This window comes from Magnolia sinica, chromosome 6, assembly GCF_029962835.1.
Source record: "Magnolia sinica isolate HGM2019 chromosome 6, MsV1, whole genome shotgun sequence".
Taxonomy (NCBI): Eukaryota; Viridiplantae; Streptophyta; class Magnoliopsida; order Magnoliales; family Magnoliaceae; genus Magnolia; species Magnolia sinica.
Window position 1 is genome coordinate 69,259,946 of NC_080578.1, and position 27,265 is coordinate 69,287,210.

General features: G+C 36.2%; 1 protein-coding gene across 2 annotated transcripts in view; it reads left to right on the top strand.

Annotated features, from left to right (window-relative positions):
- LOC131248838 (isochorismate synthase 1, chloroplastic-like) overlaps positions 1-27,265 on the top strand; it is a 136,795-nt gene that overhangs the window by 9,262 nt on the left and 100,268 nt on the right. For both annotated transcript variants that reach the window (XM_058249316.1, XM_058249317.1), the window contains exons 3-6: positions 11,029-11,309; positions 14,180-14,297; positions 14,451-14,567; positions 14,672-14,815. In XM_058249316.1, coding sequence (XP_058105299.1) covers positions 11,029-11,309; positions 14,180-14,297; positions 14,451-14,567; positions 14,672-14,815 — 660 coding nt within the window. The remainder of the gene's footprint in view (positions 1-11,028; positions 11,310-14,179; positions 14,298-14,450; positions 14,568-14,671; positions 14,816-27,265) is intronic.

Here is a 27,265-nt window from a genome sequence, read left to right on the forward strand (position 1 = left end):
GCAATTAAACTATCACAATAGATTTTCAATGGTTTCGGGATTATTTGCACAACCCGTAAACCAGAGGAAAAAACTCTGAAGCCAAATTGACTGATTCATGCTTCATGACAAGCTACATAGTCTAATTCTATGGTGGAAGATGTCGTAATCAATTGTTTCATGCTCTTCCATGATACGGTTCCATCGACCATCATGAATACATAACCCAAGGTGGACTTCTTGCTTTCGAGACAGTCCCAATATATGCATTTGTATATATAACCAACTCCAAATGGTCGAATCTTGTATATGTGAGTGTGAAGTCCTTTGTCCTTTATACATAACGCAACACTTTCTTAATAGCTATGCAATGATTTATTCATGGATTGCTAAGGTACCTGCCCAACATTCCAACCATAAAGGCAATGTCCAGATGCATACAAACTTGAGCATATATGATGCTCCCTATTGTAGACACATATGAAATATCTTTCATCTTATCCTTTTCTAGGTCATTCTTAGGATACTAAAATTACCCAAAGCTATCGCTTTTTACAATAGGTGCTTGGCTAGAAGTACAACCTTGTATGTTAAACCTTTTGAGAACCCTATCAATATAGGCCCTTTGCGACAGGCCAAGCAATCCACATGATTTGTTCGGACAAATCTAAATCCCGACAACAAAGGAGGCATCACCAAGATCTTTCATCTTAAAATTTTGAGATAAAAAATTCTTAGTCTCGTATAACAATCCAATATCACTACTAGCCAACAAGATGTCATCAACGTACAATACTAAAATAATAAACTTACTTGCACTGAATTTCACACACATATACTCATCCGTAGTGTTCTCAATGAAACCATATGAGAAAACGACTTCATGAAACTTTAGATATTACTGTCGTGATGCCTGTTTTAACTCATAAATGAAGTTTTTAAGCTCGTAGACCAGATGTTCCAAGCATTTGGCTTTAAAACCTTCTGGACGCAACATATATATGTTCTCACTTAGATCTCTAATGAGAAATACAGTTTTTACGTCCATTTGATGTAGTTCTAAATTCATGTAAGCCATTAGAACTATAATGATACTAAAAGAGTCTTTCTTAGACATATGTAAGAAAGTTTCCTTATAGTCAATACCCTCGCGCTAACTGAAACCCTTTTTAAATAGTTTGGCTTTATACCTTTTGATATTAACCTTAGAGTCTCGTTTGGTTTTGAACAAGTCAACCTAATCCCTTTAGGCAATTTAACAAGGTCCCTGACTTCATTATCCTTCATGTATTTTTCAATCCATCCTTCATATCATCGAACCAATGGGAATAATTTACATTTTGTTTTACTTGTAAAAAAGATATAAGATCCTTTTCAACACCAATGTCAAATTCTTGCTCTTGTAGATAGACAATAAAATCATCTAGAATTGTAGATCTTCTCTCTTTATGTGATCGTCTTAAGGGCTCATTATTTTGAATTAGGTTTTATATTTCCTCATTAATGGGTTGTATTTGAGGCTCTACATGGACATCCATAAGGATCTCAAGGTTTGTTGCTAGATGGACGACCATGTTACTCTGAAAGATTATGATGGGAATCACAATCTGCTCCTCCTCCAATATAATATTTCTGAAGTTTGTGCTCCCACTATCTTCAACCTTCTCAATGAATGTTACATTTGCAATGTCAATGACTCTCATTGAATAGGAAGGAAAATAAAATATAAATCCTTTGGATCTTTCTGAGTATCTTATAAAGAAGAAACTAATTGTTATAAGGTCAAGCTTTCTTTAATGCAGGTCATATAGTTTGGCTTCTACAGGACAACTCCATTCATGAAAATATTATAAACTAGGCTTTCGCCATATCCACAATTCATATGGAATTTTCATTACAACCTTACTTAGGACTCTATTTAAGATATGCACAATTGTTTTTAATGTATCACCCCATAAATATTTTTACAATATTGAATTACTAATCATATACCACATCATGTCCTTTAAGGTGCGATTATGCCTTTCTGCTATACCATTATGCTCTGGGGTACCAAGCATGGTGTACTAAGTGACGATGCTATAATCTTATAGATATCTAGTGAATGGCCCAGGATTACACTCAAATTCATCATACATTCTATAGTACTTACCACCACGATCAGATCTGACAACTTTGATCTTTTCGTCGAGTGATTCTCATCTTCACCTTTGTAAATCTTAAATGTATTTAGGACATTTGATTTTTGTTAATAAGGTATATGTACATGTAATGAGATTAGTCATCTATAAAAATGATAACATATCTCTGCCCATTCTAAGATATTGTAAGGAATGGTCTGCAGATGTCTGTATAAATCACTTGCAAGAGTCCTATGCTCCTAGTGAAACTTTTTTCCTGGTTTTAGTATATTTACCTTTAATGCAATCTATACGGACCCCGAAGTCTGAGAAGTCTAAAGAATGAAGAATTCCTTCACGCACAAGCATTTTCAATCTCTCAGAAGAGATATAGCCCAATCGTTCGTTCCATAACATAGAGAAAATTTCAGTCTAAACTTCGTTTGATGCCTTTAGTGTTTCTATGTGAGGAGTTAATGTTGTATACATGTGAAATATTCACCCCGAAGTCTGAGAAGTCTAAAGAATGAAGAATTCCTTCACGCACAAGCATTTTCAATCTCTCAGAAGAGATATAGCCCAATCGTTCGTTCCATAACATAGAGAAAATTTCAGTCTAAACTTCGTTTGATGCCTTTAGTGTTTCTATGTGAGGAGTTAATGTTGTATACATGTGAAATATTCAAATTTAGCCAATAAAGGTTATTAACTAAAGTACCAAAAGCAATTACAACTGAATCATAGCAAATACTCAAGAGCCCAGCGTATCATCACACCTATACCCGGTCGACTAATTTGCACCAGTCATTTTTGTACCCAACTAATCAATTCATACCCATATAATTTCACATTTAGTTATTTTTACCCCTGGCTGACCGATTTTTATTTGACTAATTTTACACCCGACTATTTTTATACACAAGCATTTTTACCTCGGTTAACTAATTTATACCTGGTTGATTTTGACCTGACCATTTTTACACCTGGGTGTATCCTAGTCATTTTACCATTCATGGCTACCTCTTACCCCTTTTGTTTATGGGTACGAACAACAAAGAAGGTTACCCATCAGCTTATTCGACAAATATAAAGTAAAGGTATGTAACTAGAGGCACGAGAGGTTGTCCCCTTGAGCTGGTCGACGCCAACACAAAACTGCACCCTCCCCTAAGAATATGAGTTATGGAGGGCCATACTAGTCGTATTTATCATATGGTTGGTCACCGATTATCATTCCTTAATTGGTTTGAGAAACATCGATCTGATTTTATTAGTCACACCTTGATTAAGACTTTGTCATTCTTCATATATTTGCCTTAACTAGAAGGAGTGTTTTCAGACCAATTGTCAAGAAGTAGTATTCTCTCTGTAAGACTATTTAAAATTCAAAATACCTGACCATGTACTCGGAATAATGCTCTCCAGTGAATAGTTGTTGGAGGAGGATCCATATTCATGAATTGTAGGTGCTAAGGAGTGATTGGCTTATAAGGGTATATTCTTCTGTATATGCCTTCTTTGATCTTCTGGCTTTTTCTTTTGTTTATATATTCAAATAATATTGATAAACTATTAAACTTCTAGTTCCACATGTGTCTCACTTGGCATGCTAAAAGATTACTGTGTCAATTAAATCAAACACAAGGCCACGTGTATGATCGAGGGCTTGTATTCAATTTTCGTTTGTAATTATGATGCGTGGGTGTACCAGTCTACTCCACTCAATGTTTAATTGATTATAAACTAGATGTTAGATCCAACTATCCTCTCAACCATCGACTATGATCAATAATCAGGCGATTTGTGAATGGGTAAGGGTTAGCCCTTTTGAATAGATTCTTTTTCCTTTATGTTATTGAACTTAAGGACTTGTTCTTTCAACATGATAGCTACCATAGTTCAAAAATAACAATAAATAAAGAAGATAAAAGCCAAAGGTATTCTTCTATTAATGATTTTTATAATATTGGCACTCACGATCTGCTTGAGTGACAACAATCCGTTTGTTACCTAATCGTAGACTGAGCTTCAAATGGGACAGTCATGATGTGTGTAATGGTTGTCTATTCATTGCTCGATTAAAAATTGGGCCTCGTGGGAAGACGACCTATGGAGGGCGGATCTTCAACAATCTATTCATTACTCGATCAGAACTAGGTTCCTTGGCGAGATGGTCGGTGAGGTGACAATCTTTTCACGATCTTAGTAGGAACCAGGCACAAGGCAAGACAGTTGTGAATTGACTATCCGTTCGTTGTCTGATGTGGACCAGGCTTCGTGGTGAGATGGTTGCCATGATCACTTAGCATATACTAGGAAAGCCTGATAACCCTTTGTTTGAACCTAAGCGTTCTTCCTTGCGATCCAATGATATGTTGTGGAAGAAAGGTGGATGGATAAACTAAGAATTAAAACTAATTAGGGCCCCATGCTATGAGTAAAATTGGGGCTAAAAATAAATTAAAATAAAATAAAAATAAATAAATGTCCATGGTGCATGGATAAATAAAGTTGGATTTGGTTGTAATAACATGAGGCCAAGAGCTCTTCATGGAGTTTTTTATATTGGCTTCTAGGAGGTTATAACCTTACGTAGTCTTTAGCATTGTGAAGGATTTGGGCGATTAGTTGTGAAAATTTTGTTGATTCTTTTACACTAGCATAACTTATTGTGTACAAACTATGTGTATCAGAGGGATATGCCCTCTTTTCTTCTAATCGTGTGATAGTTGAAGTCCCTGCATCTCTAGACTCTCATATTAAAAAGTTGTGTGGTCTTTACATCATTTATCTTTGGCACCCATAGAGAGTTTCTTTTGGCATGATTCTAATATTTAATGCTAGATAGAGATATGCTTTGATATAATTTTGACATTTACCGTTAAGAGAGAGGTTTACTTTAATGAAACTCTTGTTTTTGCATAGAGTGCTTTTGATAGAAGTCTAGTATTTAATGCTCTCTTGCGTGCACATCACTAACTCCTTTTGAAGTTATATACACCACATATAACATGGATACCATGTGGCGTCTTCTGGACCATTTGATCTAGATACATCAGGTCATATGTGAACAATATTAACGATACACAAGTAGAATTGTGTCCATCATTTAGTAAATGGTGCCAACACGTGGCGGCATCTCATTGGTCCACGTTAGTTTGTCAAAAATAAGTATAGACAACTATTATCTTTCATTAGGCCCACCTTTAATTGCTCATCCCTCCACCATTTATCGGATGCTTAAAGATCACCCATAACAAAAGTAATCTTTTGGTTGTGGTCAATAATCAAAGGTAGACCCACATGGTGGATGGTATAAATCAATGATTGGAAATGAATGTTTTGAATTGGTTTATGTTTTAAATCAATGGTTTGATTCGTTCAATATTGAAAATCAACTATTAGAATGGTCCAACATCAATGATGAGCAATCTCATTGGGCCAAAATTTGAGATGAATGGTCTAATTACATAAAATTGGTGATCAACATTCCAATTGAGTTAATAGTAAACATGAACAGTAATTAGATTGATGTCAAAGTCCAATGGTTTGATCTAAATGATGGTGAATTCTAATTAAGTCAAAGTTAAAGATAAATGGTTTAGCTGGCTAATGTCGAAGGTTGATGGTCTAATTATATTTAGATTGAATATGAATGTTTTGATTGGGTTGAAATTCAATATCAATGGTTTAATTGGGTGGATATCAAAGATCTATGGCTAGAGTGGATTGATATCAATAATGATAGGTTTAGCTAGGCCAAAATTGGAAATGAATAATCTAGTTTGGCTAATATGGATGATTAGACTGATTGGGCCAATATTGAAGATGAATGGTTGGATTAGGTCAATAATAGAGATGGATGGTTTTATTGGATTGATGTTAGAGTCGAATGGTCTGTTTTAAATGATATTGAAGATCAACGATCTAAGTAAGCAAAAGTTAAATATCTATGGTCAAGTTGGACCAAATCAAAGATCAATTTTCTAATTGGGTTGAATTTGAGATGAATGGCCAAATTGGATTATTGTTGAAGATCAATGGTACAATTGAGTCGGCATTGGAGATAATGGTTAAAATGATCCAAGATTAAAGATAAATAGTTTGAATGAACTAAAATTAGAAATGCTTGGTCAAAATGGCTTGATATTGACAATTGATGGGATGATTGGATTGATAATAAAAATGGAGAGTCAGACTAATGTCAAAGTCAATTGATCTAATTAGAACGATATTGAAGATTAACACCCATAATGGTTAAAATTGAAAATTAATGGTCCAATTAGACCATATTGAATACCAAAGATCTTGTTAGGATATAATTGAAGATTAATTGCCTGATTTTGTCATTATTGAAAATCAATTAACCAATTGAGTTGATATTAAAGATCAACAGTATGATTAGATCAATATCAAAGATGGATGGTCTAATAGTCCAATTAGATTGATATTGAACATCAATGATCCAGTTGCAAAGATATTGAAAATCAACATTTGATTGAATTAATATCAAACATAAATACTTTGATTGGTTAAACTAGGAAATGAATGGCTTTTGCTAGAAATTAACATTTAATTGGTTTGATATTTAAGATTAATAGTACAATTGGTCGATATCAAATATTACCAATTTAATTGACCAATTACACCTTGATTATTGTTATCAATTTTATCAAACCGTTGATATTTGTTTTTGGACTTAGACCATTGAATTTCAATATAGTTTGAAATAGATCAATGATCTTTCAGATTGTTCTAATAAGACAATTCATCTTCAATGTTAGTCCAATCAAATACTTGATCATTAATATCTGCCTAATCAAACTACCATCTTTATTTTTTGCCTAATCAGACCATTCATCTTTAGTATCATCTAATCACACTGTTAGTCTTTAATATCCACCTAAACAAATCATTGGTCTTTAATTTCGAACCAACCATACTATATTTCTCAAATTTTATTCGATTAGACTGTTCTAAATCTTCAAAATCTATCAATCAGATCATTCATCTCTATTTTTGGCATAATTTTTTTGTCTTTGATAATGGTCCAGTCATTCTATTGATATTGAATATCCACCCATTTAGACTGTTGGTCCAATTGCACCGTCCATCTTCAAAATTTTCAAATCAAACAGTTCATCTTGGGTGTCAATCGAATTAAATTGTTGGTATTTAACAACAACCTAATTTTACCATTAATCTTCAGTATCAAACTAATTCGATCATTCATCTCCAATTTAGCCCAATTAGATTGTAAATTTTATATATCATTTTGATCATACTATTGATATTTAATATCAACCCAATCTAAATGTTGATCATCAATATTGACCTAACCAAACCATTCATCTCCAATTATGTCCTAATTAAACTATTTAATAAATAAAAAAAGATTAGTTTCTCTCTTTTGATCTAGATGGTATTTATTGATCAAATCTTGATGAATCACTATGTAAATCTTCAATATCCACCTAATTAAATCATTGATCTTTAATATCTGACTAGACCATTCATCTCAAATTAAATAGTTCATCTTTGATATTGATCTAACACTGTTGATCTTCAAAATCAGCCCAACTAGGTTACTGAGCTTCAATTTTTGGCCAATTATATCATTTATCTCAAATTTTAGCAAAATTTGACCATTAATTTTTATATCAGTTGAATCAGACTTTTCATTTTTAATATTGTTTCAATCAAAACATTTGTCTTCAACATCAATCCATTCAAACAATTAATCTTCAATTTTATCCTAATTTATTTGTTCATCTTTGATGTCATTTTAATTAGACCATTCATCTTTGACATCAATTCAAATAGGTTGTTGGTCTTAGATACCCATTAAATCTAACCGATGATCTCTAATATTGATCAAGTAAACCATTCATCAGAAATTTTGATCCAATTAGATTTTTGTCGTCATTATCAACCTAATTTGACCTTTCATCTCCAATATTGGACCAATCAGATGGTTAAACATCAATATTTACGCAATTGACCCATTATCTCCAATTTTAGCTAAATGAAATTGTTTATCTTTAGTATAATTCAAACCAAATCATTCAGCTTCAACATTGGTCCAATTAAACTATTGAGCTTGATATTAGCCCAATCGAGCAATCATCTTAGTTTCAGCCCAATTAAATTACTCATCTTTGATATTGGTTTGATTTGCTCCAACCTTTAACTATCGATCCCTCTTAAAAGTCGGTAGAGTTGATCACCCTAACCATCCAACATTGGATAAAAAAAATTATTGGTGCATATTGATTATAATGGAGGTCTACTAATTGATTTAGGCTATAGATGATGTGGGGTCTACTAGGGAGAGGGTGAGAGAAGGGGGATGAGAAATATGAAGGAGAGAGTAGCTTATGGAATAAATTAAGCTTCTAATTGTAATTAGGTTTATGCAAATAAAAAATAATTCATCGTATATGTATAATAACTTAATATTATAATAATATTAAACCATCTAAATACCATATTTTCGAATGCATTATTAGCTCCATTATAATTAGCTATTTAAACAAGGCCTCAATATTATTCAACCATTGTAGATATATTATAATTTCAAAATCAAAATTGATTGAAAGATTTTAATTTTGGCTAATTAATATTTGTATGTTGAATTTGAGCAACTAAGGACCTATCATGCCAATAACTAGATAATTGTGAACATTGCATTTCCTTTTGCAAAAACATGCTCCCTTTCACATTGTAATGGAAATAATATGGATCCAACCTATTTATACTTCTAAATATTCATCTACCTAGAGTCGACTTTTGGATAACAGAATTTAAGAAATGGTATTTAAAAATATTTCCATCATTTCCTCTATGAAAGAGACATGATCCTAGGTAAAATGATATTTTTCTAAGGGCTCATTTGGGGTTGCTTCTAAGAAGTGCAAAATTAATAATAAATGTCTCCTCATATTATTTGAATATTCAAAATTATTTAACCTTTAAAACTAACTGTGAGGGAAATATATTTAAAAATCACTCGAGTTATATATGTATAGATGTATATATAAATATAGATAAGATGATCCCCTATAGTATAGACAAACACTTGACGCTATATATATGTATGTATGTGTATGTATATATATACATTTATACACACACACACACACACACACACACACACACACACACACACTTGATCCTTTCTTCTCTCTTCTCATTTTTAATTACATATCCTGAACAACATGTATCTATGCCTTAGTCCTTGAGTTCCATCAAGCCAACTCCCACAAGATTCATCATGTGGACCAAACTTGCATAGATCACAATTCAAATTCTCTTAGATGGAAGAACCTAGCCATTGGATATTTTGACAAGTTTTTCATTCATATGGAATGTAAATATATTTTTGTTCCTAAAGCATTTATATATCCTAAATATTGATGGTAGGGTTGGGATTGACCCGTCATGGTACATGCTTAATGGGGTCCATCATATTGGTAATATGGGTCATTAAACCATGGGCTCACACATACAAACTCAGGGTGAAGGGTTATTCCTACATCCTTCAATAGTGCATCATATAATGGCATGTAGGGCCTATGTTTTGATAATAAAAACCTTTAATTTGGTGGACCCCACTGCAGATAAGGATACCTTAGAATATTTCTATGTTAGAAGGTCCCACAAATTTTATGCTTACAAGAATTTATATTGTAGAATTTACATGTGCTAAGGGTATAACATGTACAATAAAAGTGGAGCAAGGAGGGGGTAAAGAGATAAAAGGGAGAGAAATTCAAAGGGGAGAGAGACTAAAGGAAAAGGTAGAGCTACACGCATATATATGGTACATAGAGACAGAGAGAAGGGAACAAAACAATTGACAACCCATCCTCAATATTTTCCTTGTTATGGTGAACTCAACTCTTGATCTACTTAATTTTTAGTTAACTTCGTAAAATAAGTAGACACAATAGATATATGTGGTGGATTTCACATAATTATCATGGTAGATTCCATAGGGTCACAGAGTTATCATGGTAGACACCATAGAACCTTCGTCTCATGATCTTCTTGATTAGACACTCCGTCCATCTAAGTACATAAGATCACATGGGATACATGTATTTTAAAAAAAGGAAGGGGGTTCAATCTATGTTGTCCCTTGTGTAGTAAGATCTAAATTGTTCCCAACTAAGTAGCTATAATTTTTACAACGAATTTACCATATCTTAAGCAATGCTATAAAGACTAATTATAAGGGAAAAAATGTTTAAAGTTATTGGTGTATCTCTACTATATACAACATGAGGAGTTAAGGATAGTTTTGCTCATGCAATTTCACGAGAGTCATGACCTTTCAAATTCTATAAAACATCAAATGATATTTTCAATATACATCAATCATATTTCTAGAAATTTGAAAAATTGTGTGCTTATAAACATACAAACGACTTGCATTTTAGTTTCATCAATAGATGACTTAGATTTTACTTGCTTAAACCACTCTTTTCATTTCATGTGTAGTCCATAAGAGGAACCAATCTAACAAAAGTTATGTGGGGCCTACCATTGTAACTGAGTAACATCCATACGTACATTTGTTGCGAATATTCATGTTAGTATACCAGTTTAAACAAGAGGCAAATCTAAAACTCAAGTGGGCCACAAAATAGGAAAAAGTTTGGATGGGTCACAAGCGTTGACAGCCTTCTGTTCCTCTTGATGCTTGTTGTTACATCATTTCCTTCCATCTTTCAATCTATTTTTTTATTCTACGGCTAGCAGAGTATCTCTCCTCCATTTCTCTATCCCCCTTCCTCTCTCCATGTGCATCACACATTCTAGTTTCCTTATAAGTAAAGATAAAGACAAAGATGGGTAAAATAGATTTTCTATTTATATTCTCATTGTTATGATTTTATTTTTATTTATTTTTGTTTAAAAAATATAGGTTCCAATCTTAGAGCAAATAGAAGCAATGAAGTGGCTACAGGCCCAGAGCCAACTTCCCCGTTGCTTCTTCTCCGGCAGAAGAAGTCAGAGCAACATCACTTCTCATCTCTTATCTAATGATGATGACCGTGTAGATGAAGGCAGAGTCAATGGCTACAAACCATTTCAAACCACAACAACAATGGTTCCAAAGTTGCTCAGCGTCGCTGGCATCGGCTCAGCCGTTTTCTTTCACTGCTCCCAACCTTTCACATTCAACGATTGGAGATGTATAAGGAGGTGAGTTATGTGCTCCACTCAATTAATGTTATTATTATGCGAAATATTATCATTAATTATGATGCTTTATATTGTGGATTAATTATCTGGTTGGTCACCATGTCAGTTAGAGGTATAAAATAAACAACTAGTCAATTAAACACTCTTCTTGTCTAATTTATCGTTGTATGGTTTTCTTCGGTTAAATATAGACCTTCACCTCATGTATGCTCGAATTTCGATTAATAGTCCATTTGCATCTAGCAATGGATGTATAATATATTTTGATGGTACTGAAATTAGGGCATAGCCCATCTACATGATGAATAGTAATCCAATGACCCTGTTTACTATGCATAAGTGCCAAGTTCATAGTGAAGATGTTTATGTTCTTATTTCAATAAACTTAAAGCTTTTCTCTAATATATTTTATTCAACTATAAATTCATTGCTCCTTATAATATTGAGCTTTGCTAAGCCCACATACATGTGCATTAATGCTTATTTACACACCCACATGGCAGAATGGAATGATTGGTTTGAGATCCAATCCATTCATTAAAATGTCTTACTATATTGATGCCCTACACCATAAATGAGGCTAATCGCCAGGTGAGTCATAGTTTGCAAAACAAATGCATGACTCTAAATTACTTTGTTAAAGTTTTCTAATCTATCCACATGTTTCCAATATCGGGCCCCACATGCTAATTGGATTAGATTTTATTTTTGCGAAAACATGTATAAGGTCGAACCAACCCAATAGAAGAATTAGATCTTCGACGTACCCCATTTGTGTCATGCTAGCACAATTTTAGAGCACATGTGTGCTTAGCAATGTTCTATAATATTTATGTGTCATGAATTTTTGTCTTAGTTAATTAATCCACTAAATCTTAAATGAAAAGAATAGAAAATTCTTATTTGGTATACTCAAATTTATATGTTAATTTTTCATGCAAATGAGTAGACATATAATAAACTTTTTTTTCACTAATCATAATTTTAAATTATTATTATTATTATTATTTTACCAATGAATGTATTGGTTATAGGAGATAATTATCTTTAATGTTAAAGATAGAGTATTCTTGAAGGCAAAAACCTTTCTTGATAACCAAGTAAAAAAAAGAGAAGATAATTATTTTAAGTTTGAAGCTCCAAATATGGCTATTTCTCCTTCAATTTTCATTAAGATTCTTGAAATATGTGGACTCTTGACAAAATAATGGTTACAAGAGAAGATATCCATTTTAAGTTTGAAGCTCCAGACATGGCTATTTCTCCTTCAATTTTCTTTAAGTTTCGTCAAATTGTGGACTCTTGATAAAATAATAGTTAAAGAAATTTTACTTATTTTGACGTACTTTACTTACACGACAAATTTTGCTAAATATGTTGACTTTTGAGGGGGTTGTTTCTTATGTAAAAGGCATATTCTAGATGTGGATCATCACAATTACATGCTCTTTATTTTGGAGAATTGAGATGTATATGGCTATTACAACTTATAGAATTGAATTGATGATTTTACGCCTTAATCATCTTTATCACATCATCATGTTTAATGAATGCCATTCTTCAAACTAAAAACTTGAAAAGATCTTTTATCTTAAGACAATTGTTTGATAATGAATAAACTTAGCTAGACTTGCCGTATGTCATTAGAAAAGTGAATAGTACAATTACTTTAAATTATGGGTTAAGAACTAAACATACGTTCTGCCATATTTTTAGGACCAGCCGCTTCCTCTTTAAATTTTAATTACAATAAACACACTCATTTGGCAAAGTCTCCTTAACTCCGCTGATGTTATAGAGATGACCATTTCCATTACTTTTTTCCTATTGTTTTGTTTTGTTTTTTTCTCCAATTTTACCATCCACTCTCTAAAATAACCAAAAGTCTCTCCGTAGCTCCTTTTCCCTATTTCATTATTTAAAGCTATCTTTTTTCTCAGTTCTCACCTTACCTTTCTCTAAACAAGCTACATATTAATTGATCATTAATTGTTTTATTTCAACAATCACTTTAATGGGAAAAAGATAAGACGGATAGAATTCCCTAATATGAGTGATTTTTGGGACATTAACAATCATATCAGGGCCTTGCATTTCGGCAAACTTGATTTGTACATCATAATGCGACAAGTGTGCTGAGGATGATTACCATATCAGACTTGGACATAAATTTCTTGCAATGTGTCTAACAAAAAACTTTGTGGAGCCCACTACAATGTCTGTAGACATCCACTTTGTCCATTAGTTTCATTACCTCATTTGAGGGCATGATCCAAAAAAATACGGTAGATTCAAAATTTAAGTGGGCCACACCATAGGAAATAGTGGAGGTGAAAAATGCAAATCATTGAAACTTCTTTGTCCACCATGATGTTTATAGGCCATCTGACCTATTCACAAGGTGATTCTCACCCACATGAAGGAAAACATAAGGAGAAAGAAATAATGGATACTCATAAGTACCAATATATATATATAGAAATATATACATACACACACAAAGACTTTTTTTTTAACACAGGCACACACACCCCCACACACTTACGTTGTAGTGGAATTTCACCACCTATGGGTACTTGAACCCTTGACCAGGTGTTGAAACTCTTGAGAGTCTACCACCCGATCAAGAGTAAGGACCCAACACACACACAAAGATTGATAAATACATACATACAAGTATGCATATATAAACATAAATAACAATAAGGGCAAAAAATGACTCATGAAACTAATAACTATGCATGATTTATATGTCTTAAACACCAACAAAATATAAGAAACACTAGATAGATGAATAATGAAAATACTAAAAATGAAGGAAAAAAGTTGTATATTTGATCTCATTCTGGTAGCAACCATTTTTGTTGAAGGTTCCTCTCTAAGGATTGCCCTTTAATTCGTGCATATGGGACCATACGCTTTGATGCAAGAACAGACATTGCTTCTGAATGGGAAGGTTTTGGTTCATTTTATTTTAACATTCCTCAGGTACGAACTTATTTTTCTTTTACATAGAAGTTTTCACTAGTTACAAACTTAAGTTCCAAAATACTTTCATGTGATCATGTTTATTTCTTCCATCTCAAATTTTCTTCAACATCTACCCATCAATATTTAAAGGTTGTGTTGCTAAAATGACAGGTTGAGTTAGATGAGTTTGAAGGAAGTTCTATGCTTGTAATAACTATTGCATGGGATGACACCCTTCTATGGTCATGGGGAAAAGCAGTCGATGTGCTTCAAACCACATTGCGTCAGGTTTAGATTAAAAAAATGAATTATAATTCTCTTTAAGGAACCATACTATTATTACTAATCATTTATATATTAAAAATCTTTGTTTATATTCTATTATGATGCAGATCTCCATTTCCATGGAGTCGAAGAAGGAAGTCCCTAGACCAGTTATTATTAGTAAGAATCATATCCCAAACAAGGCATCTTGGGATGTTGCTGTTAAGAAAGCATTACAAATGATAGATGGAAGAAGTTCGGATCTAACTAAGGTATTTTGATGCTTTACAAACTAACTTAATGCCTCATTTATCCTATTTCATTTTCACTTTTTTCCTATGGTGTTAAAAAGATTTATCATGATGTCATTCTAAATAGAGTTACTCATAGACTATTGTCTTCTTTGATTATTACAAGAAACATAGACTTTTATCATGAATCTCTTTCTTTTGCAACTATATATCAGCCTCACATTGGATACTAGGTGAAGAGGATGAAATATTAGCATATCCCAATGCTGTATATTTGGCCTCAATGCTTGATTTAGCTACGATATTATGTTTATTCCTTCTCCAAGTCACTAGATTACCTCCAATAAATGTATAATACCCATGGGTGGAGTGCTTATCAGTTATAGATCTTACCCAATTTCCATTAGCATATGCCTTAACATGAAGATGGTTGTTGGACCTATACATTAGTCCTTGTCCAGGGGTCCCTTTTAAATATTGTATAATATGTACCACTGCCTCCTAATATTCTATTTCATCTTGATATATAAATTTGTTGACTAGTCTCGCGACAAAGGAGATATCTGGTTGAGTAATTGTGTGATAGATTAGTTTCTCGACTAGTTGATGATATCTTTTTGGTTTTATAAACATTTTCACTTGGTCATTGGCCAATTTGTAGTTCTCAATTTGAGTGTTATAGAGTTTGTATCTGAGCATTCCAGTCTCTCACAAGAGGTCAAAGTATACTTCCTTTGATTTAAAGTAATCTTAGAAGTTAAGTAAGCCACCTCTCATTAATTATTCAAAGAAAGTATCTTAAAATACGATGATCTTTGGTTTGAAACTATTGTTGAATATTGCATTTGATGTCAGTAATTCTAATAAAACTGCTATCTATGATAATGATGTCATATACGTAAAGAATCAGAATAATAACTCCCTTCATGCTTCACTTCGTAAAATTAAGTGATCTACACGACAACGATGGGTGTTGCCCCTTTCTTCCCTTGGCAGTGCAACCATCACCGTGTGGGTGGAGAAGATTAGAGGGGCTTGTTCACAACAGGCTTGCCCTCACCATCAATTATCCACGGCTATATTAATCACATATAAATACAAAAGGAAAACCGTACCTCACCACTACCGACAGACATTTATGATGACATCAACCATGAAAACCAAAATCATTGCCACCTCCTCTTCCCTTTCCTCTCTAGATCCGACAGTGGTATGGACTGTCATCATCACCCATTGTCTCAAACCGTTGCCCTCCTCAAGCAAACCCATCGCCCTTAATGGCCGACACACCCTAATCGAACAGTCGTGAATCCATAAATCTGGCAACCCCAAGAGTGGTCTTGCTCCCCTTCAAAGATAGAGATTGACATCTACTGATGGTTAAGCTTCGAAAGTCATGGCGGTTAGGCCCAAAATTCACCTCCACATATACTTCAACTTTTCCATTAATAGCAGTTTTGGTGGTAGTCGGATTATACGGTGACGGGCATGCACTGTGGCTGATCACGCATTGCATAGGCCATCGGATTCCTAAAGTAATCGTCAGTGGCAATGGAGGAGAAGGATGTTGTCACGGGTTTTGGTAAAGATTGGTTCTTTCCATGTTCGGAGATAGTTTTTTAGGATTTCCTTTTTGAGTATGGGTTTGGGTCAACTATTCTTGGCTCGATTTGGGCCTCTTTTAGTGCAGTAGGAATGGGCCTAGCACGAGCTTATTCTTGCTTTCTAGTAACTTTAGGGCCCATTTTCTTGCTCATTTAGAATCCAAATTTTGGGCATATTTGCAGTATATATCTAGGCTTTTGTTTTGGCCCGTACTTAATGAAATCCAACTCAATTTTAGGCCTATTGCTGTTGTTTAAAATCCAGGCATTGGGCCCATTTCAACTGATTGGGTCCCTCCTTCACTAGTGCCAAAGCCATTTTTGGGTCAGTTGCTAACTATTCTAGGCCAAGCTTCCTTGAATGTTTGATATAGGCTACATTTTAGGCCTGGTTATGTTGAAGTAAGGCCCAATTGAGGGGATTTTAGAATTTTCCAAGGGTTGAGATTTAGACCATGACTTGTTGAATCAAGCCCAATTTCAGGCGCTTATTTAATGTTCCTACTAGGCCCATCCCTGGACCCAATGTTATCTTTCTTTAGATCATTTGGGGCCTATTTTAAAGTCTTAGGCCTATTGTCCTTTAATGATAATTTTAAACATCTAAATTCATTGCACTTGGGCCACTTTAGTACGAGTAAAACTTAAATTAATATATAGATGGTTGGAGCATTTTTCTTGATAGATGGCCTAAGTAATTAAGTAAAAATATTTATTCAATTGAGTTCTGATATGGCCTAAAATAGTGTCATTATCTATTATTCTAGGCTGATATTCAAGGTTGACCATTAATTGAAAACAAACCAAATCGTCATCTAGTTAAGGATGCTTTAGCTTATGGGTGGTCAATATCAGCTGTATTTTAGGCCGAATCAGAACTCATGCAGAATGGTCCATTATGGGCAGGATCATGTAGCAATCCTTGAGTCTAGATGTAGGAATTGGAGCTGGTTGTGTTAGCCACCAAAGTGATCTCAATCGGCGAAGATCTTTGTTATTAGACTTCTATATATGAAATTCAGTGATTCTTCATTATAGAATTGTATTAAGGTACATTCATATCCATTGCAGGAGGTGGTCAAAATAAATATGTATAACTGCTTGGCAGGATGAGAGAAGAGTGAAGTGATTGGTGACAATGATATAAGTTTGAAAGATCAATATCACCTAAAGGTGATTTGTATCTTAGATTTGTTTTATTAGCATTGGTTAGCTTCATGTTTAGTAGAAACCCCTGTATGTTGCAATTTTTTCTATATGAGGAATTGTGATGATATGTCAAGTTCTTGCCAAAATTTGATGATTATGGCCCATCATCATTTTGGGTCCTTTGATTGAAGGCCCTAATCAATTAAATGTAAGTACATACATGATGTTTGGGGTTTACGTTCATGTAGTGTTAAATTTGACTTATTTATTCTTTAATATAACTAATATACTTGGTGTGTCTAGTTATGAATCTTTCCAACCTTCCAACCTAATTTAGTGTTATACCTTTACTTAAAAGGTTTAATTATCCTAAATGAAAGTCATCCATTGAAATAGTCTCTAAGTTGCATGGACTTATATTTTGTCTTAGAAGAAGCAGAGCCTCTAAAACCCTCTAACTCCAATCAAGAATAAGATAAAGCTCATTACAGGTGGGCTTGGACGAAGTCAGATAAGATATGTCTCAAAATCATAAAGAACTCGATCTCTAAGACTATACAAGGTGGCATGCCCGATATCATGAAAGCTAAAGAGTTCTTGAGCAAAATAGGGAACCGATTTTAGAAGTAGGATAAAATTAGGTTGAGTTCGCTTCTACGTAAGCTGACTTGAGCCACTTATAATGGTTAGGGAAATATCAGGGAGTACATTGATGAATTGTCCGATGTGGTCATAAAAACTCACGCATAAGACATTAAGATTGAGGATGAACTCCTAATTTTCTTGGTTTTGAACTCCCTCCATCAATAATTTGGTCAATTCTTATTTAGTTATAACTCAAAGGGAAAAGTTGATATTAACTCAGTGTGTTCATGAGGAAGAGAGACTCAAAAGGTTGGGCAAGACAAAAAGTGCACACCTAGTTGCTCGTCCCCATTATGACTGTATCCTGCTACGACCAATCAAAAGGGATTACATGTGATCTATACGAATGCGAATGGTGCACCATAAATTTGCAAATATGTACAGAGGAGATTTCTCGAAAAGTGGAGTCAAAACGTATCAGGAGGTGCCATGCGTTACTAGAGCAGTCGATAAAAAGTGATTGCATGATAAGTGTCAAAAGAGGAAGCAAAGGAAGCAAAACGTGTGAAGTGTTTAGAAGGCAAGTAGTGGAGAGCGGTTATAGTAATCATCAAAATGTGGGAAGAAATCAAAATAGCTGAATCAAGGCTATAAATAGAAGAGAAATGTAACAAAGAAAATCATCTCACACCAACCCAAACAAACCAAATCTATCTTCAAATTATCCTGTCGATTTACATTCCTTAGTGTAATCGTTTACTTGTTATGCAAATTACGTTTCCTTAGCGTAATATTTACTTTTCAAGCTTGATGATATACATTCCTTAGTGTAATTCGTAGCAGTAATTAAGTAGTCAGTATTCTACCTGTAATTCGAGTCTACATTCGCATGTTGGATTCAAATCATCCATAAATGAGGCATCCTGCAACTGTTCTTTGTGGCTGATTGTAAGGATGTCTTTCACAATTTCATCTCATATATATTGAAAGGTCCTTTTGTACGAAAGGCAGAGGAGTCACCCATCAACAGAGGATGAACCCCACCCATCTGAATATTGTCTGATCGAATTTACCCATTGAGCGAGTGGCTAAATAGGCGATCGATCTCTCCATATCTCAGTCATACACTACGTGTCTGCCTACCTTAGTACTAAGGGTCATTGTTGTTTGGTTTGAGTTGGAGCCGCAATTATAATTCTGGCACGCCCGCATACTCAGTGTAGGAAACAACGACGAACAAATTTTTGGCACACCCGGTGGGACATTGTTTCTAGATTACCAGTGTGATATTGCCAAAAATGCATAGGAGTGCTCGTATTGCTCGAGTTGAGCCCTCAACACCGACCGCACCACGTCCTGGCGAGGATGTGCCGGTTCCTGCACCCCCTAAGGCGTTGAATCTAAATAACAACCCAACTGGAGACCTAGCGGGGCCATCCACATCCCAAATAGTGCTCCCAGATGAGGTGTTTGTTATACTCCGGGATGTTCAGATGCGTAATCAGATGGTGTAAGAATACAGAAGAGCCCAATGGGAACAATTCTGTATTCAGGCCGAGAGCACTAATTGCTACATGACAGCCAGACTAAAGCCATGCAATAATTGATGACTTTGATAACAGAACGAACACCACAGGCAACACAACATAATGCCGATGGAAGTTCAGTTGGCAACGTGGTTCCATTGTCACCAATGTCGCCTATACAATGTAACCCACCACCAATTCCTATCTCGGAGGTAAGGAATGCGCCACATCTTATGAAAGTTAGGTGACCTAAGTAGGAAGTCAGGAATTTTATACCCAAAAATAAAAATCATAAACCACTAGGTGGGTTCATTCCACAATAGGGCCTTAGATTCTAAGATAATTTTAACCAGTTTGGTCTGGATCACCCACTAGCCTTAGAGCCTCAGCGGGTGGACCGCGACTAGATCATATAAATTGTTCAAGAAGTTATTGGCCAAGTGATTAGTCGCAACGCTATTCTTGTGTATCACAAACCGTATCCCGAGTGGGTAGATTGGCAACATCTATTACCGAGAAATTATCGACCGGATTTAGCCCTGTTCTCGAGCAAGCCTGGTTAGTCAACTATTGATCACGTCAGCCGGTTCACAATGTAGTGTGGCGAGCTGGCTAACAACAATTACTAAGTTACAATTATGCGATCACTCATTGATAGCATCGGCCTTCACCTGGTATTTAAACTTGCTACCAGACTTAGTACATACTTGGTAGGAGCTGGAAGATAAATTCCACGTTCAGTTTTTTTTTTCCAAAATCAGAGAGATCACCATGGCCGATATTGAGGGAATCATGTGAAAGATATATTATTCGGTTCAAGCACGTGAAAGCTGATGTAAAGTGGTCATGATTGAGGTTGAATTTGTACATGTCACTCCCCAAAATTAGGAACTGGGTTCACAAAATTCCTGGCCGCCGAATCCGGTGCCGACAGCCTTCCTAGTACCCCATTCTCGCATCCCAGCTCTCACGTGCTAGGTTCCGATCCTGGGAACCTATAAGGAGGATTTTCAGGGTGATTTTTTTTTTTAAAAATGAGCATAACCACGAGTGTACCGAAGTCACAAAACAACATCTCTCCTCTCGGATTGTGCCAAAATTGCAGCTTCTAATTTAGGGATTGCAATGGGGTGTGCCACGTGGCATTGAAATCATAGCACTCGTGCGGTCACTAGGGTATAAGTCTTGGGGTGTTGTGGTACTAAAATATGGTCATGATGAAAACTCATTAATCTAGTCTACCAGGAACATACCAGCACCTTAAAATGAAGCGTATGTTCGGTCTTACAAGGTTATGAGTCTTATAGTGCAACTAGCACAAGACGGATTGGAGTATAAGCTTCGTAAGAAATTCATAGGTACGAAGTTTGTTGATTTATAGGACTTGATTAAAAAGGTCACTGATTACGAATAGCTCCTGCAAGAAGGGGCTAGTAGAAGAACTCGTCATTAGGGAAGTATTAAAACAACTTTAATTATGAGATTGTGATTTTCGAAGTAATGGCTAAGAAGCCATTGGTATGTTCAGCATTGATCAAAGAGTCGACCGCCCTGACCGCACAAAAGGCTCAGAAGGTGTACACCTTTGATATCACCTGAGCTGAAGAAATATTTAATATTTTGTTGGCTGAAAAGTTTATTAAAATTCTTATAAATCATAAATTTATCTGGCAACAAATTATAGAAGATCGAGTACTGCAAGTGGCATGAAACTCGGTCCAACTCAACTAACAAGTATGTTTGTTTAGGAATATCATTCAGGACCACATCAACTATGGGCTATTAAAATTTACAGAAAAAGGTGAAAAGGCGATGTTGATCGACACTGACCTGTTCCCGACCAATATTGAGGTGAACATGGTCACCACCAATCTCAGGAACCAGCCACGACCAAAGATCGATCTCGACTCGGATGGCCAACGAAGAATACCCGACAGACCTATGTAAGGGTGCTAGTGGGTTCTTCATCCTTGAGATGATCAGTCGATCCCCATCAGAAAAAGGCACTAAGGTCCTCTAATCTGTGGCCGATGCACTTGGGAGATCACGTCCCAGACAGTAGACTCTCCCAAGAAAAAAAGGGAGGATCATGATCACAGTCCTGACCGTTACCAGCCGCCACGTTTGACCTCCGAACGCCATTCTCGATGAGGTTCGCCTTTGCCAAAGATGGTTAAACCCCCTGCTACATGTGAAGGGGTATGGAAACGAGTCACCCATCCAAAGTTTCCAGAAACACCGGAAGCTTTAACAAGGATCCAGAAGTGCCAATGGAAAATACAGTGAGCTACTGTTATAATGAAAATGAAAGAGGAAAAGTCATCTCGTCGACTAGATGCCCCATCCTTTTTAGAAGATTTCCATTTCTGATGAACAGTTGCTTGTAAACATGGTCAAAGCAGTATAGGAGGGTCTAGATGGCCTTGACGATTCAGGTCAGTTGGGAGATCTTAAAGAAGGAGATAGTTGTGGTCATTTGTTATATTACCTTAGTGACGATTGCTTCCCAACAGGGGAATGGCAGGCCAATGAACTCTCATCGACCGCCGATACTCTGAAGAACTCCTCGCTCGTTGGTCTGTTGGCTAAACTCACGGCTGATTAATACTCTAATCAGATTAAGGAGATTGTATCTAAAACACCAGGGGGGCAAAATTTAAGTGGTAAAATTATGTTTAGTTTGTTGCCACTAGTGACATTTCATTGCAATATGGTTTTCACCTTGTTGTCCATCTTTCAAGCGAGGCCCACTTTACCAAACAGAATGGCTAGTGATGTAGAAGAATATGCTCCTCTGGTGATCATACAACATGCTTCTTTCTAGTTTGAAGAGAGCAAGGAAAATGAATAAGAAGGTGACAAAGCACCACATGTTGACACAATTACTGTTACGGCTGGAGGTGTATCCGAAAGGGTAATTATCAATAAACCCACCCGCAACATTACGCAACACCTTAAGCCATTGTACATATCGACTCATCTAGATGGACATCTTATTACCAAAATTCTGGTGGATAATGGGGCTATAGTGAACTTGTTGCCATGGAGAATGATGGCTATGTTAGGGAAGACCACGACCAATCTGATCCCGTCAGAAGTGACCGTTAGTAATTTTATCGGCCATGTCACGAACACACATAGTGTCTTGTTGGTCGATTTGACCATAGGCACTAAAATAGTTTTGGCACCATTTTTGTGGTGGATACTTCGTCAAGCTATAACGCGTTACTGGGGAGAGATTGGATCCATTCTTTTGCATGCATCCCATTCTCTCTCCACCGGTTTATGATTTTTTGGAACCAAAACAAGGTCGAGCTAGTCCCGACCGACAACAAACCTTTCTTGGCCACATTAAATGCCAACGAGGCTTATTACTATGGTGAATAAGTGGGACCTATCAGATTCACTGGGAGAAATAAGTTCGGCCGCCCTACTGGATTATAGTAGAAAAAAACCCAGACAACATTGTGCAGGCTATTCTGAAAATCACCAAAACCAATGATGCTTGGCCGAAAGACATTATCTTATATCGGCTGGCCTCCCAATACACCATTAAAGAGATCTCATGATTGAGATACCAAGAAATGAAGTGAAATGGGCTGACTCACGGCCATAATAAAAAGACTTGAAGAAAGCTTAGGAGAAGCCAATGAAGGCTGTTTTGTGAATTTGGCCGAGTTGGAAGAATTGACCAAAGGAGACAATATTGAATTTGAAGAAGCATTAAAGGAAAAGGAAGATTCTTGACCTCAAGTCCAGGATCTGTTAGTCGAGATCAATATGGGTATGTAATAGGATCTAAAACCAACGTTTATAAGCGATCTGTTACAACCTCTTGAGAAGGAGCAATTAGTGAAATAACTCTTTGAGTTCGTCGACTGCTTTGCATGGGATTACCATGAAATGCCAGAGCTTAATCAATCCTTGGTTGAGCATAGATTACCCACGAAAGAGGGTTATCGGTCGTACAAACATCCACTTAGGTGGATGACAGACAAAGTTCCCTTAAGATTAAAGAAGAGATCGAACAACTCTTGAAGGCAAGTTTTATCAGACCAATCAAATATGTAAAATGAATGTTAAATGTGGTCTTAGTGATGAAAAAGAATAGTAAGTTGAGGGTATGTATCGATTTTAGAAATCTAAACCTAACTACACCGAAGGACGAATATCCCATGCTGGTGGCCGATCAACTCATTAATCGGGCTATTGGACATAGGATTGTGTCTTTTATGGATGGGCATTCTAGATATAACCAAATCTATATTGCATTAGACGATGTTACAAAGACAACATTTAGGTGTGCAGGACCATTGTGAACTTATTGCCAGGTAGTGATGTCTTTCGGATTAAAGAATGTAGGGGCCACATACCAAAGGGCAATGAATGCTATCTTCCATTATGTGATCGACCGCTTCATGAAAGTTTATATATATGACATAATAGTCAAATTTACTGATGTAATGGAGCATCTGGTCCACCTGTTCAAGTCTTTTAAGCGAAGAGGCTCCATAATTGAAAGTGAACCCCTTGAAATGCTCTTTTGGGGTCTCGGCTGGAAACTTCTTAGGATTCCTTATACACCAAAGAGGGATCGAAGTCAATCAGAACAAGGCTCAGGCCGTGATTACTTCTCCTCCATTGAGAAACAAGGCTAAATTATAAAAATTCTTGGGCCACGTCAATTTCTTAAGGAGATTCATATCTAACTGTAAAGGTAAAACTAACATTTTTCCTCTGTTGATAAAATTGAAGCAGGGTTTCAAATTTTTTTGGGAGGTGAAACACTACTTGGCTTTTAACAAGATTAGGGAATCTCCAATGAAACCACTCGTATTGATGCCACTGATCAAAGATCGACTGTTTAAGCTATATGTTGCAGCTTCAACAGAGTCGATTGGAGCCCTTCTAGCACAAGATGACGATAATAGAAAGGATCACGCGATCTATTACCTGAGAAGAACTTTGATCGATGCTGAGAGATGGTATTTGGTCATGGAAAATTTATGCTTGTTGTTGTATTTTACAACCACCAAGTTGAGGCATTACTTGTTGGTTGAGAGAGTAAGTATAATAGCAGTGACCAATTTAGTAAAATATATGCTGAACTGGCCGATTTTGAGCAGACGAATTAGTAAATGGGTTCTAACTTTGTTTGAATTTGATCTTCATTGCATCCTGTAGAAAGCAGTAAAGGGCCGTGCCATAGCTGACTTTCTGGCTGATCACCTTTCAGACGTAGGAACAAATCCCCCTAAGCATGCTTGATCTATATTACATACAACTCACACCATGGAAGCTGATCTTCGATGGATCAAGGACACATGATATGTCTAGGGCTGGAGTGATCTTGGTTGCTCCCAATGGGAATCAGTCAGAATTTTCCTTCCAATTAGAGTTTGATTGTAATAATAATCAGGCCGAATATGAAGCTATGATAATCAGCTTAGAGCTGTTATTGGAATTGGGCGCAAAAACTGTGATCGTCATAAGAGATTCATAGTTGGTGATAAATCAAATGGCAGGATTGTCTAAATGCACTAGCCCATCTTTATTTCCATACTATGGCCTAGCAGTACAGTTACTTGACCTATTTGAAGAAGTCGAATTGATGCATGTTACTAGGGAACATAATGTGGATGCCAACAAAATGCCACAGTTAGCTACAGGGCTCGATGCCTTAGAAGGTTCGGCCAAGCGGTCGATCATAGACCAAAGGAGTTCCTTACCCTCTATTTTTCAAAGAGAAAGAATGATGGAAATTTACTAGACAAAATAGAGGACGATTGGAGGACTTCTCTCTTGGGCTATTTGCAAAATCTGCATTCCAGGACTGATAGAAATGTGTGAAGATTGGCCGCGAATTACGTGATGGTCGACAACGAACTCTATAGAAAAGGGGTCAACAGAGTTTTACTTTAGTGCTTGTCAAAGAAAGAAGTTATACTAGCCATAGAAGAGATCCACGGAGATATTTGTGGGGCCCACTAGGTTGGAAGAAAGATGAAACTGACACTTAGATGTTACAGATATTTCTGATCGATGATGATGGACGATTTCATCTAGTATGCAAAAGGTTGTGAAACTTAACAAAGGAATGGACCGGTCTAGCATGTGCCTGCGACTGAAATCCGTCCCATAATAAAGCCATGGTCGTTCTGAGGATGGACGATCAATTTGATCGGTCAGATTTACCCACCTTCAATTCGTATGGACTCATTCATCATTGTTGTGACAGATTACTTTACCAAGTGGGTAAAAGCAAAGCCCATGAGAGGAATCGTCAATCGAGAGATTATTTGGTTTATTGAAACCAACATTTTCCACTGTTTCGAGATTCCAGAGTCCATTACCATGGACTGAGGTGCAACTTTCTCAGCCAAGAAAGTGTGGGCTATGGCTGATAGATACTGTATAAACTTTTTTACATTCGACTCCGTATTATGCCCAGGCTAATGGCTAGGCCGAGGCTAGTAATAAGGTAATCAAGAACATTTTGAGGAAAATGATCTAGAAAATTCTCGAGAACGGCATACCAATTTGTTCTAGGCTCTTTGGGCCTATAGAACATCACCTCGCACCAGCACTGGGGTAAGTCCATTTGTATTGACTTATGGCCACGATGCGGTCATACCCCTGGAATTCATGGTACCATCACTACGAACCACATATTAGGCTAAGTGAACTCCTTTAGAGTTCACAAAGGAAATGTTGGCCAAGCTCGAGGAGCTAGATGAGGTCCGTATAAGGGCTTTGGATTCGATCATTGCCAAAAAAGTGGTCGTGGGATGTGGATGTAACAAAAGGGTGAAAGGAATGTCTTTCAGGGTAAGCGATACGGTCTACAAAATGGTACCGTCGATTTGTCAGTCAAAAAGACCGACCCCTAGGCAAGAAGTGGTCCCCCAAATGGGAATGGTCTTATGTCATCAAGTAAGTCCTCAAGGGGGAAGCATATGCCTTGAAGGACATAGACGGGAAGGTTGCAAAGGTTTATATAAACGTTTGATTCTTAAAACTTCGCTTCCCTTCATTATAGGAAGTCGTCAAAAGTCAGATTAAAGAGAGTTAGAAAAATATATAGTTCATTTGAATAAAAGTCCCGGGATAAAGGCTAATTGATTACAGAGAAATAAATACAAAAAGAGAGAAAAGATTTAGCAAGTAAGGCGGTTGAACTAAGAGTGGGCTGATTTGAGCTTTTCAAATCTCTCAACGGTTGACGCCTTCGCATTCACCACCATCTTTCATCTCTCGCTCCACAAGGGGTGCTGACTCATGAGCTCTTCGAAGGAGTAGGCGATCACTGCGAGACATCGGTCGAGGGCCACACACTCTAAATATGCCTACTTCTTCTTAGTCCTATTGGCCTCCACATGGCCCCAATAACGTGTTATCCAGGACTTGATGAATGCGACCAGCTCCTCATTCTCGGGTTGATCATAGTCTGGGTAGAGCCGATGGGCCTCGATGAGGTCGGCAGATAAATTTTTAAACACAACTTGCACCAACATAGTTGATTCTTCTAAGCTGATTCGTGACGGGTAAAGAAAGCTCTAGATTTAGCACCGAGGGTCGGCAAACCTGACAATGAAGCAGTGTAATGT